Here is a 19,853-nt window from a genome sequence, read left to right as displayed (position 1 = left end):
AGCATTGACTTTCTATACGAATTATGGTTCCATGTTCCACTAGATTCTCTATTTGCATGGAACAATTATTTATGCAATGATAGAATATACAGATCAATTTACTGATGGAGACTAATGTCCTATTCTAATGTCTAACATTTGTTAACATGTGAGAAAATTGGATGGCTGATTTGTAAAAAGCACATGAAACATACACACCTGGTTCCAGAAGATTTGCTCACGTTCGAACATCAGTCGAATCATGCAATTTGTTGTCTACCTGATGTATTATATAAAAATACTTCCATAAATTCACATATATATCACTAAATTAGGTAGGCACATCTAAGTATTATAACTGGTTTATTAATCTAAACTTCAAAATCAAGCTCTTTTATGTTAGCCTCAAAAATTTTACAAAATGAACATAGCGAGAAAACTGACGTATCCTTTTCAACTAAAGAAATGGTTAAATAAAATTTGCAAATTTTTGTTTCCTTTTTGCTGTCTTTATTTTCTGAAAACTGACAGCTTTCAAAAACAACTAATATATTCAGCCAATTGATGATGCGAAAATCAACAGGACAGTTAGTTGAATCAACAATTTTTAGTTGAAACAATCAAGAAAAAATCAAAAATTGCAATATTCATTTTTTGTGATTGCGGGGTTTTCCGTGATGGTCTGTGAGATTGCACAGCATTTCAAAACCGATCTACTCTTCCGGAGCTCAGCCGTAATGGCCCTCTAAGAAGCCAGCGAGGCCTGCCTGGTTTGTTTGTTGGAAGATACCAATCTGTGCGCTATCCATACCAAGCGAATAATCATCATGCCGAGCGGGAAACGGCGAAATAATATTCACAACAAACGGTTCTTATTAGGACCACAAAATCGTTCTCAGAAGAATCATAATTGAAATTTCCATTTCGTGCTTTGGAAAATAACTTCCCTCTTATCGGGTTAGTTATTTTCTATAATAATATCCGAAAAATGTACGATAAAACTAATAAACTGACCAATTGGACGGAAGCAAGAAAATACCTACAAAAATTTGAGTCAGAAAAGTGACATTGACGGAAAAATGCTTCGATCGTGTCTAAGTGTTTGGCAGCTGAAGTTGCCGATTTGTTTTTCAACGTCAATTATTTGCGCTGTGCTGTACGGAACAAACAGATATTTGCGCGATTCGTTGGGAAATAATCAAAACAATTGTGTAGTAGATTTCGTAGATTTTACCGTAAATTTTGATAGATTTTGTAAAAGCATTAATTAGCCTGCTTTGATTGGTGTTTTTTGCAAATTTTTCAAGAACATTAGTGAATGTGGCAACCCTGCTACTAAGCGAAAGCCACACCAAAAAGAATGATGAAAATATTTCCATTTGCGCACAAAAGGATGGACTTCCATTTGCACTAAGAAGTTTATAAAAGAGATCGCATTGCGATATACAATGCTCATTCAATGTGAGCTGCGAAAGGGGAATGTTCGTGTATGTACGCAGCAGAAACGAATTCGGGCAAGGTTCGAATCGTTAGAAAGGATTCTCGTCTGGCATCACCAAAAATAGTTATTTGCAAACCGTTCTTTTTAGGATGAAAACATAATGGAGAAAGAATTGAATTAGAAAGTTCCATTTAATAACTTGGATTGAGTTTGCGCCTGTCAAGTCTGCTGTACTTTATCAGTGACACATATAAACCAATGTTTATCGAATTAATCTACAAACCCGTAGGTTTTTGCAAATCTTTCAAGAACATTAGTGAATGTGGCAACCCTGCTACTAAGCGAAAGCCACACCAAAAAGAATGATGAAAATATTTCCATTTGTCGCACAAAAGGATGGACTTCCATCTGCACTAAGAAGTTTATAAAAGAGATCGCATTGCGATATACAATGCTCATTCGATGTGAGCTGCAAAAGGGGAATGTTCGTGTATGTACGCAGCAGAAGCGAATTCGGGCAAGGTTCGAGTTGTTGGAAAGGATTCTCGTCTGGTATCACCAAAAATAGTTATCTGAAAACCGTTCTTATTAGGATGAAAACATAATAGAGAAAGTTCCATTTAATAACTTGGATTGAGTTTGCCCCTGTTAATTCTTCTGTACATGTACCAGTGATTCATATAAGCAAATGTTTATCAAATTAATCCACAAACCCGAAGGTTTTTGCAAGTCCTAGAAAATCAGTGAATGTGGCAATCTCATTCGACATGAAATTTCCAGTAAACATTCATTCAAAATTGGCATTGGCTCAAATTATCCATGAATGTCATATGATATGCCCAAGTTTAGTCCTACGTCAACACCGCGGTTATGTCCCGGACATTACCCACTCCTAGTTTTTTTTTCATTTAAAATTCAAAATTACGATGACAAAATCAACAGTTCAGTTGATCGCGTATATGTATGCCTGATGGTTAAAGCAAAGCTGGTAAAACTGTACGGAATTGAGCGAATCTTGAAACCTCTAATTAATGATTTAGTATCCTTGCAATCCGATCAAGGTATCAAAATGAAGATAAACGGTCAAAATTACACTTTGCGGGCTACTTTGATTCATATCCTGGGTGATACTGCTGCCATCCATGAACTACTGCAATTAATGCCTCCTCAATCAAAAATGTTCTGTAGAGCTTGCTACATATCTCGACAAGACCTCCATAGCGGAAAATTTGGAATAGAACATACGCCTAGAACCCGTGAAAGTTATCAGCTTGACGTAGCCGCTGTTAATAATGGTTCGACGACACCAGCAATATGTGGCATCATTCGGGATAATGTTTTCAGTTCATTGAAATACTACCATATTTCAGAAAACATTTCTTTTGATCCCATGCACGATGTACTGGAAGGCATAGTTCCGTTAGTCATCAAACAATTTTATAATTTTTTTGTCAATGTTTCAAAATCTATATCTGAAGATGAGCTGAACGCAAGAATCACTAACTTTGAATACGGTATTGCGGAGAGTAAGGATAAACCATGCGGTAATTTCTCAGCTAAGAGCTTGAAGACATCTGGACATGCGATAGCTCAGTCTGCCTCGCAAACCTGGCTTTTACTTAGGGCTACCCCTTTCCTTTTCACAGACCTTTTGACCAAAAATGAATATTTTCTTAGTGTTTTACGCGATGTTCTAAAAATTACATTTTATTCGTTCTCGAATTCACTATCAAGAGATATGATCGAAGATTTCAGAAGTGCTATAAGTAATTTTCATTCTAATTTCGAGAAATGTTTTCCTTCAATCAAGCCAACTAACAAAGTCCACCATATTGCCCACTATCCTAAAATCATAGAAGATAATGGGCCGATAGGGAAGATGAATTGTCTACAGTTTGAGACTAACTTCAAAATATCAAAGGCGCAATCAAAAACTTGTGGAAATTTTAAAAATATCACATTAAGTTTAACTGGCAGGATTAATCTTAAACAAATCAATTCCATTTTGCATCATGAATACGATACTGATAAAGCTACTGTTGTGTCAGCAGTGAACCAGAAAAAGGCGTTTTTCGATTTTCATTTGATTTTATTCGATCTACCTGAAAACATCAGACACATCAAGAATTTATAAATCAACGGTACTTTTCTGCGTGCTGACACAGTGGTCAAGTATAAGTCAAATGCCTCTGAAACATGGAATCTTAAAAGCGATAATTGGGAACGACAATGACCTAATTTGTATTATTCAGGTTTTAGAAATAACACAATACTGGGAAATGTATAACAGTTACGGAGTAAGTTTGATGGATCAAATCGTGCGGGTTCCAATTGAAACTATTTCGACTAAAAAAACGTACAGTTTGTGGAAATGTAACGGTTTTGATGAAACACTATTCATAAGTTTAAAATATGTAGACTAAGCATTGCTTTGAATAAAATGTTACTAAATGTTTCAGTGATCAGTGTCGAGCTCAGGATCGCTTCACGGTACATATATGCATACGTTTGAAGTTGGCTGAAAGCCTTCATGTATCAACCAGTAAATTGCTCAAGGAAGCACTATATTGAGAGTGGGCGAATTACCCAATAATAACAAAAGGCCTCATGATAGCCGTAATTACTCATCGACGCTCGTGTCCCAAGCTGCATTAATTGCACCATTCATACGGTGGTCTAAGCTTCCACCAGGGACGAGACTCCAGGTAACTGGTGAAATTTATGATAGTAAGTTACTTGGCAAGGACCATGAGGAAATGCGAAGAAAGCAATTATCGTCTAGAAGGGACGATAGTAATAAAACTCTCAGACGGTTGCCAAATAATACAGCATTGTGTACGTAGGCGATCCCGGCGAGGCGCAAGTACCGCCACGAAGGCCGTAAAAGAAAAAAAAATAATAATAAAGTGATCTAGCGACGGTTCTGAGAAAAAATCCAACGTAAAGGTATTCGGCCTAGACCGATACCAAATAGATAATTTTACCCGCGCCGAAAGATATAGAATTGATTTGTTTACCAGCGCAAAGGGTTTAGGATTTGAATTGTTTACCCACCCTAAAACAGTCTAGAAGGCAGGAACATAATTTGCCGGCCGTACCGAATGGACGGCGGAAGGGAATAAAAAACACATCACGGTAGGAGTGAGCGAAAAGGGTGGATAGCTAGAACTAAGTAGGTAGGTGAATAGTTAGATTAGGAATTTGTATATATAGTTTTAAGAATATGAAATTAAATTAGTCGTTCAGTCGCTTTTTCCCATAGCAGGTGTTTAGTCGTTTTTCTAGAAAAGTAGAAACCGATGACACGTTTTTCCTTTGTAGTGATTCGCAGTTAAAGAGGTCCCTACCAGCGCCCAGCAGACGTCAATCAAACCAACAGAGGAGTTGGTAGTGAAGTATCCTTTATCATATAATCTATTTCTTTTTTTCTCCTTTCCAAGGTACAACCCGCTAGGAAAACCGTAGTCATCATAAGTCGTACTTCCGGCTTATGACCTGCTAGATTTCCCTCCGGGTAAAAGAAATTTTAAAAACCAAAAATAAAATAAATTCTTTATCAAATCCATTAAGGAAGCAAGTGCGAAGCTCAGTAACACGTCGTTGCTAAGCTAGAACCAAGTCGGTTCTAAATCCCAACGACATTTTGGTGGCTCCAGAGAGGAGCGGAGCACAATCTTCCTTAAAATTTTATTAAAAGTATTTTGAATAGTTTTCAACTATTTAAAATTGAGTATTTAAGTTACGTTTTCTACAATTGGAAAGATTGATTGATAAATACTTCTAAGCAAATATGGAATTCGTGTCGAATCCCAACGGCCAGTGTCGGCTTTGCACAAAGAAAGATCGAGCAATGGTCGATATGGTAACCTGCTCCGATTGCGATAGATATTTTCATAAATGTTGCGTAAAGATGAATGAACGACCCGCAATACCAGATGTTTGGTTCTGTGTAAAATGCCAGCAGCGCAACCAAGAAGAGGTTAAGCTGAAGAAAGGCATCGAGATGTTTAAAAAGTCCATCCAAGACAGCGAAATGATGATTGAGCTGATGCAGAAGAACGAGAGGAAAACATTATCCCTCGTAAACTCCTTTCTAAATAAGAGAGGGATGGAAGACTTGAAGATGAATGATAGTGCACTTCAAGCATTAGCATTAGATGGTAGCAAATCTATGTCTAAGCTGTTGAAAATTCATGAGAGGAATTTGTTATCCATCATGAACTCTTTTCAGAATAAGATAAGAGCAAAAGACTTGGAGATGAAAAATGTGACACTCCAAGCGCAAGATAGAAACAGTGAAGCAATGGCTGAGCTGACGCAAATACGCGAGACGTTGATGCGAACAAGCGAGAGGACAGTATCACCTCTCGAACCTTCCTTTCAGAGTAGGAAGATAGTAAAAAGTTTACTTACCACAGGGTATTTCGGAGCTACAGCAATTCCAAATACGCCTGAAACTAAAGAGCCTAAGTGCTCAAAGGAAATAATTCGAAGTTCTCTCCAAAAGAAGGAGAGCATTTATGAAATTGGACAGCTTTGGAAAAATGATGATGTCAAATTTCCAAAGACTTATGCCTTGAACAGACTCAACATAATGAAACAAAATTTGAATGTTAACAAAAAGGAATGGGCAATGGCATCCTTTAATAACTATGAATCAAAGAGATTCATTAGAGAATTGAGTAAGGAGGAAATTGAGTATCCGTTTGAACGAGTACTTTGTATACCTCATTTTAGTAAAATTCCGCCAAAATTAAGATTAGATTTTGATGCGGCACAAAAGGTTCAAGGTATATTGTTTAACTCCAATTTGTTGTCGGGACTAGATGCTTCTCTATACGAAGTATTATTGAAGGTGGCGGTTTGTGGAGACATTAAGAAAATGTTCCACCAAGGCCATATAAAATCGGTTGATCAGCAAGCTCAACGATTTTTATGGCAGAGATGCCGAACCGACAAAGAGCGTGATGTATACGAAATGCAAGTAATGATTTTCGTGTCGATTAGCTCGCCGTCACGCGCACAGATAGTAAATGTTCAAATAAAAGCATTTGCGAAAGAAATGAAAAGGATGCTAAAATATGACATCCAAAATAATGAAGAAAGAAAGCAAATAAGGGACTATGTGCCCAAAGATGATTATTTTAAAAAAGTATATCCCCTCATTGACATTAACACTGGAGTCATGAGAGCGCGAAGTAGATTGGAATACAAATGTATTGTGAATATTTTTCATGTAACAGTTCCAGGGATGACTCATATCCCGCTTATAAGAACTAATTTAAACGCGTTTCTGTTTGAATATAGCGGAAAGGATTATTTTGGACCTTTCTATTTTCAAAAAGCTAGAAATGTCAAAGAAAATAAATGGAGAGTAATTTTCAATTGCATAATTACTCGTGAGATACGTATTGAATTGGCAGGCAATATTAGTACCAATGCCTTCTTCCTATGTTTCAAGTGGCATAGTGGTAAAGTAACTCAGCTTTACAGCAACAGCGAAACCAATTTCGTTGAGACCGAAGGAGATTTAGAGCGGCTTCTCCAATATCTCAATTCAACAGTGAAACCAGGAGAGCCGACGGAGTTTGAAATTTCCAACCCTCCAGCAGCTCCACATTTTAGAGCCGTCTGGGAAAGGTTGAGCAGAGCTATAAAGAAAGTGCTCTGTGCCAAGATAGACGATATGTCTAAAAAGACACCTATAAGTGAAGTGTTGCGATCAACCTTCATTCAAGCAGAGTGGTTTGTCAGTTCGCGACCACTAATCCATAAAACATTGAAGGATGTGAATGATCAATCTTTGACTTCCTTCTATGCGATTTTAGGAATGGCAGGCGAAGTTAGACAGGCTGAGACCCTAAGCAATGGGGCAATCTGTGAACACGCGATTGCTGAACTAGCAGTTTTAGACGTCGAAGGAAAGGATTTAATCCCAAAATCGGCGAAGAATAGACAGGAATCAGAGCATGGTGTAATGCATGCATCTGAACTTGGATCCGTTGATCCTACTTTTAAAGATCACCGAATTAAAATAAAACGAGAAATTGTGAGAATTTCTCAAGCAGAGAGGAGAAAAAGTAATATATTAAATGAGGTAATTAGGCCATTCATTCGCTTTTCTCCAATTTCTATATTCACAGCTATGGTAACTGCGGCAACAGTTCTCAGTATGGCAAATTCATTGTTGGTCAGAGTCGTCCAGGATGGAGTATTTATCGACCACATAGGCACGAGTCTGATGAAACAGGATAAATGGCGCACCAATATGAACACGATATATGCTTTATATTGCTCGCTTGTACATCCTATTGCCGAAATCGTCTCTCTAGTTTGGTGCCCGTACCAATTGACTTGGAGCCAAATAATTGAACGTGTCCAGAGAAGATTCATCCGGACGGTATTATGGAATCTTCCGTGGCGTGATCCGTTAAATCTTCAACCGTATCCTCACCGCTGCAAGCTTGATATGTTGAAGCGCCGCCGGCAAATACAACAGGCAACGTTTGTCGCAAAATTGAACAATGGAGAGATGGATTCTTCGTGTCTTTTATCACTATTGGACTTCAGAGCATCGCAAAGGCCACTGAGATCAGTTGCCCTACTACAGCCCAGATTTCACCGTACCGCAGTTGGATATAACGAACCAGTATCATACATGTTCCAGCACCGGAAGTTACTCTTCCACCAGCAATGGCAGCATCAACAATGGTAGTTCTCATCAACAAGAAAATTACCAGAAAATCGTGACAGAATGTGTCACGTGAAATACAAAAGGAGCTAGCAGAAGAAAAATTGACAGATACGTTCTTTCACTGTAGAAGAAGACGTTTTCGAATTTCGTGAAAATTCCTATTGATTTAAAAGAGAGATTATAAAACTTTGCTGTTTCAATTAAGTATTAAGACTTCGTCAGATGGATAGGTATCCCCAGCTGATTGACAGAGCAAGATGTAGATCAACCTGTTTTGAAATATGTGATGAGTACAGGATTGATAAGTAGCATATTTGAAGTATGTAGAATTTATATTTATATATATTTGGAATATTTATTAATGAATGGATAAGTATCATATTTTGGAGTATGTAGAATTGATAAGAATTATATTGTTGAAGTATGTAGATTTGAAGAAAAAAAAAATTGTTTTCATTTATTACGAGTTAAAAAAAAAAAGAAAAAAAAAACTTGTGCTACAATCAGGGATTCCACATGTTTAGGTGACTATAGAAGAATAATTAAATGTATGTAGAAGTCTTTAGATGGTTATGTAAAGCCTTTATATCTTGGGACATTGCTATAAAATTAGATTTAAACTAAAGAAATCAAAATATTCAAATACAGTTATTCTAGTGTAAAATCCTGTAGATGTCTAGCCGCGTCTGTATCAGACTATCAAAAGTCTGTATATCTGGCACCACAATGTAAAACCAGAAGTACAGTGGCTCATCTGTTTCCACTTCTAGAAACATTACAGAAAGCTCATTGTAAACAATAATAACGAGCTATAATTATTATAATTAACAAACAATTTAGACAAAAAAAATATAACTATTTTTATATTCTGCGACAGTCGCTCGATCATGAACAGTAGTAAACCTTCAGGAAGATTTACGGGGCCGGGAATGTCGAGCTCAGGATCGCTTCACGGTACATATATGCATACGTTTGAAGTTGGCTGAAAGCCTTCATGTATCAACCAGTAAATTGCTCAAGGAAGCACTATATTGAGAGTGGGCGAATTACCCAATAATAACAAAAGGCCTCATGATAGCCGTAATTACTCATCGACGCTCGTGTCCCAAGCTGCATTAATTGCACCATTCATACGGTGGTCTAAGCTTCCACCAGGGACGAGACTCCAGGTAACTGGTGAAATTTATGATAGTAAGTTACTTGGCAAGGACCATGAGGAAATGCGAAGAAAGCAATTATCGTCTAGAAGGGACGATAGTAATAAAACTCTCAGACGGTTGCCAAATAATACAGCATTGTGTACGTAGGCGATCCCGGCGAGGCGCAAGTACCGCCACGAAGGCCGTAAAAGAAAAAAAAAATAATAATAAAGTGATCTAGCGACGGTCCTGAGAAAAAATCCAACGTAAAGGTATCCGGCCTAGACCGATACCAAATAGATAATTTTACCCGCGCCGAAAGATATAGAATTGATTTGTTTACCAGCGCAAAGGGTTTAGGATTTGAATTGTTTACCCACCCTAAAACAGTCTAGAAGGCAGGAACATAATTTGCCGGCCGTACCGAATGGACGGCGGAAGGGAATAAAAAACACATCACGGTAGGAGTGAGCGAAAAGGGTGGATAGCTAGAACTAAGTAGGTAGGTGAATAGTTAGATTAGGAATTTGTATATATAGTTTTAAGAATATGAAATTAAATTAGTCGTTCAGTCGCTTTTTCCCATAGCAGGTGTTTAGTCGTTTTTCTAGAAAAGTAGAAACCGATGACACGTTTTTCCTTTGTAGTGATTCGCAGTTAAAGAGGTCCCTACCAGCGCCCAGCAGACGTCAATCAAACCAACAGAGGAGTTGGTAGTGAAGTATCCTTTATCATATAATCTATTTCTTTTTTTCTCCTTTCCAAGGTACAACCCGCTAGGAAAACCGTAGTCATCATAAGTCGTACTTCCGGCTTATGACCTGCTAGATTTCCCTCCGGGTAAAAGAAATTTTAAAAACCAAAAATAAAATAAATTCTTTATCAAATCCATTAAGGAAGCAAGTGCGAAGCTCAGTAACACCAAAGATAAACTCAAGATAGAGTGGTCGGATGATTCCCATGTACCATCAAAATGCGACCCCTCGATGAATTTGGTTCACCGTCAGTGTGACAGCTCAATAATAAATTGAAGCGAAGCTTTGCGAAATAGAACCAACGTCGATATTTGCGTCGTATCTATGACAATGCGTTATTTCCAAAATAACAAGCAAGCTTTCGTTTGGAAAATAAACAAACTTTGAGGTTTTTAACGTTCGGTAATTAATTGATGTGACTAATGCCGATTTCGTTTTTAGATTAGTGTCACTCTAGGTTAAAGTGACCAGGCGTCCCGGATTAAGCGGAACAGTCCCGGATTAGGCGGAACAGTCCCGGATTTAAGGATGCCTCATGGTAAAATGGACCGGAAAGTTTACCAAAATTCTGCTTTTTACACCAAAATACCCATTCATATTGTTATGCGTTATTTCGAAAATAACAAGCAAGCTTTCGTCTGGAAAATAAACAAACTTTGAGGTTTTTAAAGTTCGGTAATTAATTGATGTGACTAATGCCGATTTCGATTGTACTAGTTTGGTTGAATATTTGAGAAGCATACATTTTAAGGGTTTTCTTGAGGCCTTTAGAAGTCAGTATGACTATAATAATAATTTTACACGCCAATATAGACAACGTGTTTCTTTTATAAAAAAAATTGTTTACTACATTGATTTGCTTCGTAACCATAGCATTTTTTCGACGCATTCTGAATAATATCGACGCCTATTAACGAGGGGGCAGCAAAAGCATACTATTATTCAGTTCACCGGTTCACGGTTACTGTACCATCATTTGCTAATGGTTGGTATAGGACCTAGTAATCTTGAGTTTATCTTTGGTAACACGTCGTTGCTAAGCTAGAACCAAGTCGGTTCTAAATCCCAACGACAATCAGCCTTTTCATTCGTAGTTCAAATATCTTATCCTAGCTAAAAGTTAATTCATCTTTACAATTTACAGCACAAAAGATTTCAGATCAATCCCTGTTATTGCTCAGCGATACACATTTTACTTCCATCGGCATAGTAGAAATGGGACTTCGGCTAATGATTCTATCATTCATCGAAAAAATGAAGCACAAGCAGTTTTCACCAGCTCCAAATATACCAAGTTGCTCATCAGAACATCCTGGACCAACATCGTCATCTATAAAATATGATTGTTCAGCTACGACTCATGTAATACAAAACTATGCTCACTAACCTTCAGTTATATAGAATTTCTTAACTCCAATTAGATCCGTGATTTGCTAGAACAAAATGCAAAATCCAGGAAGATTCTTTACACCAAGCTGGATGCAAATATAATTCCTTTGCATACAGAATTGCTTTCGATGGTACGAATAATTCGAATTATTCTCTGCAACGATTTGGTTTCCAGCATGCTGAACGATAACATGTAAGTAGAGAATATATTTGAGAACTAGAAAACACTAATAATGGTCAAAACAATGTGAAATTCTTTCACTCTTCTGTTTAATTCTTCTACTTGTTAAATATTTTGTTTTGATTTGAAAATTCTACAGGCATTTTTCATAAGGGCCTGTTTTCACAACGTCAAATATTTCGACGAGAATATTTCAAAAGGGTCCATAACCTAATGTAAGAAAATTCGCTTAATATTCAGTTACTTAAAATGAACGTTAAAACTGCTTAACACTTACTGTAAATTGAACGTTATCCGTGCTGATAGAATTCAACAACTATTAAATAAACAAATTTTAAATTTTGAAAGTGACATAAATAAAATAAGTTGTTTGGTTCAGCAATATTATTCCTTTGCATCAGGCATGCTTTGATTTTTAAACTTTATTTGGCTTGTGTAATGTTGACTTCCATTTATGATTTACAGATACCCTACAACCAACGAAAAGAAAGAGCTGGCCTGTAAAATTATTTCGGTGTTTCCTATTTTAACGTCGACGAAAATATCAGAAAACGCGCCTGATTACGTAAGTATTTCCTAATTTTCATTCCATGTTGAATTTTGTTCATCGTTCTCAATTTACTTATAATTTCTAGTCTTTGTTCTTTTGGAAGAATAGCGGTAAGGGACCGGGACATGCTCATTCTGGCCTAATACATACCCATCTTCGAAATGCTTGCAAATTGCTTTCGCCAAGCAAAAAAAAGCATTCTCGACGGCCGAAAACGAGCAAAGCATCTAATGTGTCATCCGAAATAATCTCGCTATCCGAAGAATGTGCACAACTAGAAGCGACGCCGGCCAACTTTAACAATATATCTAAACTGATGGCAGATGCTCAACCGTTTCATAACCTTCTAATAAATGGCAAGAAAACAGTCACTGATATTCTTAACGTATTGCCTCATTATAAATCATATAATGGTGCTATGGTACGTATGTTTCATTCTTGTTATTTTTTTAAGTATCAAGTTTATTCTTTTTTTAGATTCGAAAGGCATACGAACGCATGAACCCTAATTATGATGCGGAATCAGACTTAAAAAAAGTTTTATGCCTGGGCTTGATCCTTGAAGGCGGCACGTTTAAAAAAGTTCAAGATGGTAAGTTAGAATCAACGTGAACAAATTCAGCCACTGATACCTAATCTTACTCTTGTTAATCCCAAATTCCTTATTTGTTAACTAAAATCATAATATAATTTTAGATCATGTCCGTGGATGTCTTCGAATCATGGCCCAACTCTCCAGAAAAGGCGTCAGAAAGCCGCGCATTATAATGCCATTGGAAGTCGAGGAAGAGTTGGCAGCGCCACTAATTCGATGGATTGGTGTAAATTATTTTTTTAAATTCTCAATTTTGCAAAAAAAATTGTTACCTTTTTAACCAGGAATCGCCATCAGCCTTAGCTGTTCAACTAGGAACATATGCAGCGTACGCGGTGGAGCATGGTGAGCCGGTGCCTCCGCACATTGTTAACCAGGGAGACGTATTCATGATGTTTGTACAGGGCCACATCATTTCCTTGGGTACGAACTCAGTTCAAGCTATAGATACATTCGTTAAATCTTTTTGTGTGTTCAACTGCAAGGTACCAGCTACAATTATAAAGCTGGTGGAACTAATTGAAGTTTTGTCCTATAAAGTAAAAAATGACAGCTCCAGACTCTCGGTCAATCAATTAGTTCACAAAATGCGTGAGTCAATTACAGCACATGACCTATAAATTTGACTCTATTTGAATAAATTCGAAAAATAAAAATGAATTTGATTTTTTTTACTTCTCGAAAAGAAATGGAAATACAAATGTAGTACAATATTTACGCATTATTGACTTTTTAAAAGAAGTAAAAAATATGTATTTTGTACTCTTTTAAGAAAGTAAAACCTATGCATTTAACTTTTCAGGCATGAGTATAAATTGCCCATTTTATACTTTGTTGAAAGAGTGAAAACTATGCATTTTTTACTTTGTAATCTGGAGTAGAAAGTATGCAGATTCTGACGTATATTCTGTTTACGCAAAAGAGAGTAAAAACAATATATTCATTTTATGGGTAGTCCCAGTTTCCCACCAAAATGCGTACTTCATAGTAATAATAAAGTTTGTTGTGATTACCGTGCAGCATACCCAAGCGACGCCGCATTGAATAGATAAAACGGTGATCACAGCGAACGAGGGGTTTGGTGAAGAAGTTATTAACAGTAGCGCACCTGGTTTGGATATCCCAACTACCTTCGAAACCGTTAGAGATTTTACACAAGTTGAATGCTAAAGATGGACGTCTGTTCTCTGTGTTTTGTTGATAATACCGTAAGAAAACACGAAGTATTTCTGTAGGTAGGTTTGAGATAACTTTATTTGATTCTTGTTCGTCAAGTTATATAATGCTAACATAGTTCGATATCGATTGATATTTCATGCACTGTTTATCACAGTCCCTTATTGACTGCCATACCCTGTCATACCCTCTGCCTATAGTAAACAACACATCCATGCGCGGCGTCCATATGCAAAAGCTCAAGTTACCCACTTGAAGCTTTTGTCACATGACGTTCTGTCAGATGACATCTCAGAGCTTTTTATAGCACGTTCCGTATGACAGTTCTTACTGTCAACTGCCGTCCCGTGAATGGCAAATTGTTTATATACAAAGAATATTTCGTACGTATATCACTGCGAAATATTCTTTTTCAACACTTGCACATTCAATACACCGAATAACTTTCTGTGTATATTTTTAGGTAACCCCTTAGTGAAGGCATCTGCAGGTTGATCGACGCTTGGGATGAACTGTAGTTTTACTCTACCATTTTTGATGAGATCCCGGATGAAAAGGTATTTGATATCCAAGTGTTTCATCCGTTGATGTGATCTTGGCTCCTGTGCTATGTTGATACATGGGATGCTATCTTCCATTATGATGAATGGTGTTATGTTTACATCCAATTCATTGAGAAGTTGTGTTAACCACACTCCTTCTTTCGTAGCAGCGCAAAGTGCTATCAGTTCTGCTTCACTTGTTGATAAGCTTACAGTCGGTTGTCGTTTCGTTGACCACGAAATAAGATTACCGTATAGTAGAAATGCGTATCCTGAAACTGATTTCCTATCATCAGGATCATTTGCAAAATCTGCATCGGCAAATCCTACTAAAGCTGGATATTCGGTATTTGATGAATAAATTATTTTTGTATTGCTCGTTCCCCTCAAATATCGCAATATTCGTTTTAATCCTGACCAGTGCCAATCGGTGGCGCAGTTAGCATATTTGCTTAGGGTGTTTACCGCAGAGCAAATATCAGGTCTAGAAGTTAGTGAAAGATATTGTAAGCATCCCAGCAGTTCTCTGTATGGCTCTTCAGTGATTTTTGCCTCAGATTTTGACCATTTCGTGTTGATATCCAATGGTGTCCCCACTGGTTTACAATCAGCCATCCCAAATCTACTAAGAAGTTTCTCCACGTATATTGTTTGAGAAATTTCAATAGTCTGGCTTTCCAAATCACGATTTATCTCCATTCCCAGGAAGTGCTTAATCTCTAACATGTCTTTCATTTGGAATAACCTTCCAAGTTTCTTTTTAATCCACGTAATTGCTTCGATGTTTTTGGCAAGTAGTAAAATGTCGTCTACATATAGTATTACTATAATGCCTCTAGATTTTGACTTATAGATGCAGTTGTCATTTTTGAGAGGGACAAAACCTAGTGTTTTCATTGCATCATCAAAATGTTTATTCCAAGATCTGCTTGCCTGTTTCAATCCATACAAACATTTGTGTAGACGAACAGTTTGTCTTTGCCCATTTACGTTTGGTGGAAGTTTCATGTATATTTCTTCTTCTATCTTCCCATGTAGAAATGCAGTTTTGACATCCATTTGATGTACTAACAATTTATGCTCGTTAGCAAGGGCTAGGGTTAACCGAACACTCTCTAGTTTGGCGACTGGTGCAAATGTTTCACAGTAATCGAATCCAGGGCGCTGTGAACACCCTTTTGCCACTAATCGTGCTTTATATCTTCCATCTTCTTTCATTGAGAAAACCCATTTTGAGTTAATCGGTTTAACTCCTTCTGGCAAACAGTTAACCACTGCCCAAGTGCCATTTTGATGTAATGCATCAAACTCTTCTTGAATAGCATGCTTCCATTCTTGCCAATCAGAAACTTTCTTCAATTCCTCAATAGTTTGCGGAATCTCTTCGTTGAAAATCATTGCTGTTTTTGCTGTATAATCGGAATACCAACCCGGTATCTTTCTCTCCCTCTTGCTTCGACGCAATGATTGACCATCATCGACGTCCTCTCTTTCGTCTGTTGGATTTTCATTTGTACTTTCATAATCTGTTTCGCCAACTGATTCTTCAAGTGAATCTAGATTATCTTGCTCTGTTTCTATGAGTGTGTATTCTTCATGCTGTTCTTCATCAGAAGGATGTATAGCAGCATTCTCGTCTTCGTTCTGTTCTCCTTGGTTTAAGCGTGTGTATCTAATTAAATCTTGACCAGATGATTCTACGAAATCCATGTTTGTGTGGTCAATATCTTGATTGGCCCTGGTAGATTCATTGAATACTACATTTCTGCCAATTTCTATTGAACGCGTATCCTTGTTCCATAATCTAAAACCATTATTTGCGTACCCCACAAATATCAAAGGTTTTGTTTTGAAATCTAATTTCTGACGCCTCTCTTTAGGTATTTGTTTAAATGCTTTACTCCCAAAAACTCTTAAATGATTCAAGTTTGGTCGCTTTTTGAACCATTTTTCATACGGAGTTTTGTCCTCTTCTATCCCACTTGTTGGAGATCTATTGATTAGATATGTTGCTGCATATAATGCTTCTCCCCACATATCTTTCGCTAATCCACTTTCGTAAAGCAAAGCTCTGACCTTTTCCATTAAAGATCTGTTCATACGTTCACTTACACCATTTTGCTGCGGTGTGTATGGAACAGTGAACGTCATTCTAACACCATTTCTTTTGCAATGAGCTTGAAATTCGTTACTTGTATATTCCCCTCCATTATCACACCTTAGCATTGAAATACGTCTTTCGAAGAATGCTGTCGCCATTGCTTCGAATTCTTTAAATTTCTCGAAAACCTCCGATTTCTGTTTCATGAGGTAAACCACGAGAAAGTGCGTATAATCATCTATAAAGGTTACAAAGTAACGATAGCCATCATAGGTTTCCTGCTCCATGCTTCCACAAACATCCGAATGTATGAGTTCCAGTGGTCGTTTTGATCTTGGCAGCTGCAAGTGTTTAAATTTGGATGCAGCCTGCTTCCCCGCCATACAACCATCACATACATTTGTTTCACTAATATTTCCAGAAGTTAGATTGATACCCTCAACCATTCCCTTCTTAATTAGTTTCTCCAAACTCGTATCACTGATATGGCCAAGTCTTTTATGCCATGTTTCCAAACTCACCTTCTTTCCGAACAATGCTAAGTTTGTTCCATCTTCCGCCGACTTTTCTTCCCGAAATAGATCAAGGTGGAATAAACCATCAACGAAGATTCCTGAAGCAATTACTTCATCTTCAAATTCAAAGATAACCTCTTCATCCGTAAAAGTAACCCTTTTACCATTTTTGCTAACCCTTCTAACCGAAAGGAGATTTTCTTCAAGACCCGGAGTAAAAAGAACGTTGTACAATTTCAATTCTTTTATTGTATTGTTACCCACAACACTCTTTAATCGCATTTTTCCAACTTTTGTTGCCCGTAAATTCTGGCCCGCTTTCGCCGTCGAAATGGTGATTGGCTTCTCTAATTCTTGGACATCTTCCAGCAGCTTCTCGTCATTAACCATATGGTCGCTTGCTCCTGAGTCAATTACGAATCTGACTCTCCTACCACGATCCGCTTTGGTCATCATTGCAAAGCTCTTTTTAGGCTCCATCTTTTGCTGCTTCTTGAACTTATCTTTCTCCTTCGCGTTAAACTTTTTCATTAGTGGGCATTTATTTTTAAAATGCCCAGTTTCGTTGCAACCGAAGCATCGGGTTACCTCTCTCCTTGGCTTGTACTTTGAAGACAGCGCAACGTTTTTCGTTTCTGTCTGCTTCTCTTCCCCAGCTTCAGCATCAATAAACATTCGTTTGATCTCCATGATCGGCTTGGCACACAGTTCTTCATTCGTCAGTACCATCAGAGCGCCTTTGACGTGTCGGTACTTGTCTGGCATGGAGATCAGTAGAGCATGAACTTTTTCCGATGCTGTCATTTTTGAACCCATACGATCTAGCTCGCGAATAATCAGATCGTACTCATCAAAAATCATGGACAATTTGTCGTGATGTCTTTGTTTGATGGTATACAACCGGTCCCGCATATTAACCATAGCGGCTGTACCGCCCTTTTGGTACGTTCTGACCAGAGTATCCATGGCTTCTTTCGCATAGTTGAGCCCAATGAGTTTATTCAAAACATCATTGTTGACCATCATGACAATCTCGTCCAATGCTTCGACGTCGTCATCAAGCCGTTTTCTGAGCTTAGTCTTCCTGGCTGTTTCTAGCTCTTCCGAGGCACCTACTACTGGTTCGTAGAAGTCCTCTTCTTCGGGCGTTCGTAGCAACGTGTGCTGGAGTTTCATCTTTATAAGATGATGTTCCATTCGCCATTTCCAGGCTGGGAACCGCAACTCCGAACCGTCGAATATCGATTCGCGGTTGACGCTACCGAAGTATGCCGTCGTCGGCACGGTGCGCTCGAGAGTTCCCCTCTCGTAGCCACCACCTCTTCTGTCCTCGAGAGTAACCCTCTCGGCAGATCCTCCAGCTTGCTGCTGGGTTGCCATCCTCTCGGCAGATCCTCCAGCTTGCTGCTGGGTCGCCATCCTCTGCTTGCTCCCGAAACGCTGGTGCTCGCTGGATGCCGTTTCTTCCCGAAACGCTGGTCCTCGCCGGATGTCGCTTCTGTCCGAAACGATGGTTCTCGCTGGCCGTTTCTACCCGAAACGCTGGTCCTCGCCGGATGCCGTTTCTGCCCGAAACGCTGGTCGTCGCTGGATGCCGCTGCTACCGGAACGATGGTTCTCGCCGGCCGTTTCTACCCGAAACGTGTATCTTCCAAAACAACTATTTTACAATAGTCCAGGTGGCTAGTTCCAGTTAACTACTGGGCCCATAACCTGTTGATAATACCGTAAGAAAACACGAAGTATTTCTGTAGGTAGGTTTGAGATAACTTTATTTGATTCTTGTTCGTCAAGTTATATAATGCTAACATAGTTCGATATCGATTGATATTTCATGCACTGTTTATCACAGTCCCTTATTGACTGCCATACCCTGTCATACCCTCTGCCTATAGTAAACAACACATCCATGCGCGGCGTCCATATGCAAAAGCTCAAGTTACCCACTTGAAGCTTTTGTCACATGACGTTCTGTCAGATGACATCTCAGAGCTTTTTATAGCACGTTCCGTATGACAGTTCTTACTGTCAACTGCCGTCCCGTGAATGGCAAATTGTTTATATACAAAGAATATTTCGTACGTATATCACTGCGAAATATTCTTTTTCAACATGTTTCAACCATATTCTGATAATTGATTTTTCTCTTGTCCTGGTTGATTTTACAGGTGCAACACTTCTCTTGGCGAGTGTGACTAGACACCTCTCGATCTTGGAACAATTTGCCATATGTGACTCGGGAAGAGAAATTCGCAGCTTCCCGTCAAACCATTCGGAATTTGATTCGGAATCCTGAATGGAGTCAGTATGGATTCCAAATCAAATGCAACAACCGATTCTGAGTCGGAATCGGTTGTTGCATTTGATTTGGAATCCATAATGACTCCATTCAGAAATCCGAACCGGTTCCGGAATGAGTTTAACTGGGTTGACTCACCTAACGTGTATAAGAAACGTGTTGGTGCATACTCGTTTTGGAAACGAACAATGGAAGGCAGGTTATTACTCTGCGATAACGAGTCCCTGCCTACAACTGGGCACAACGATCTGAATACGCTGGAAGAACTGGTGATACACCCAGACGAGATCAGTATGTATGCGTTGCTTATACGCTGATTCTCGGGCCAGTCTATCAACCCGGACACTAGCTAATATATTCGCTTCCAACCTACTATATATATATATATATATATAATATATATATATATATATATATATATATATATATATATATATATATATATATATATAATATATATATATATATATATATATATATATCTATATATATATATA

The 19,853-nt window shown here is 38.1% G+C and overlaps 1 protein-coding gene across 1 annotated transcript; it reads left to right on the top strand.

Annotated features, from left to right (window-relative positions):
• Positions 1 to 11,262: 11,262 nt before the first annotated feature.
• LOC131695751 (uncharacterized) lies at positions 11,263 to 13,343 on the top strand. Its single transcript, XM_058984270.1, has 7 exons — positions 11,263 to 11,370; positions 11,430 to 11,590; positions 12,044 to 12,143; positions 12,214 to 12,549; positions 12,606 to 12,720; positions 12,825 to 12,949; positions 13,008 to 13,343. The coding sequence occupies exons 1-7, from the start codon at positions 11,263 to 11,265 to the stop codon at positions 13,341 to 13,343; spliced, it is 1,281 nt and encodes a 426-aa protein (XP_058840253.1).
• The last annotated feature ends 6,510 nt before the right edge of the window (positions 13,344 to 19,853 follow it).

This window comes from Topomyia yanbarensis, unplaced genomic scaffold, assembly GCF_030247195.1.
Source record: "Topomyia yanbarensis strain Yona2022 unplaced genomic scaffold, ASM3024719v1 HiC_scaffold_51, whole genome shotgun sequence".
NCBI classification, from domain to species: Eukaryota; Metazoa; Arthropoda; class Insecta; order Diptera; family Culicidae; genus Topomyia; species Topomyia yanbarensis.
This window is presented reverse-complemented; position numbering and strand designations above follow the sequence as displayed.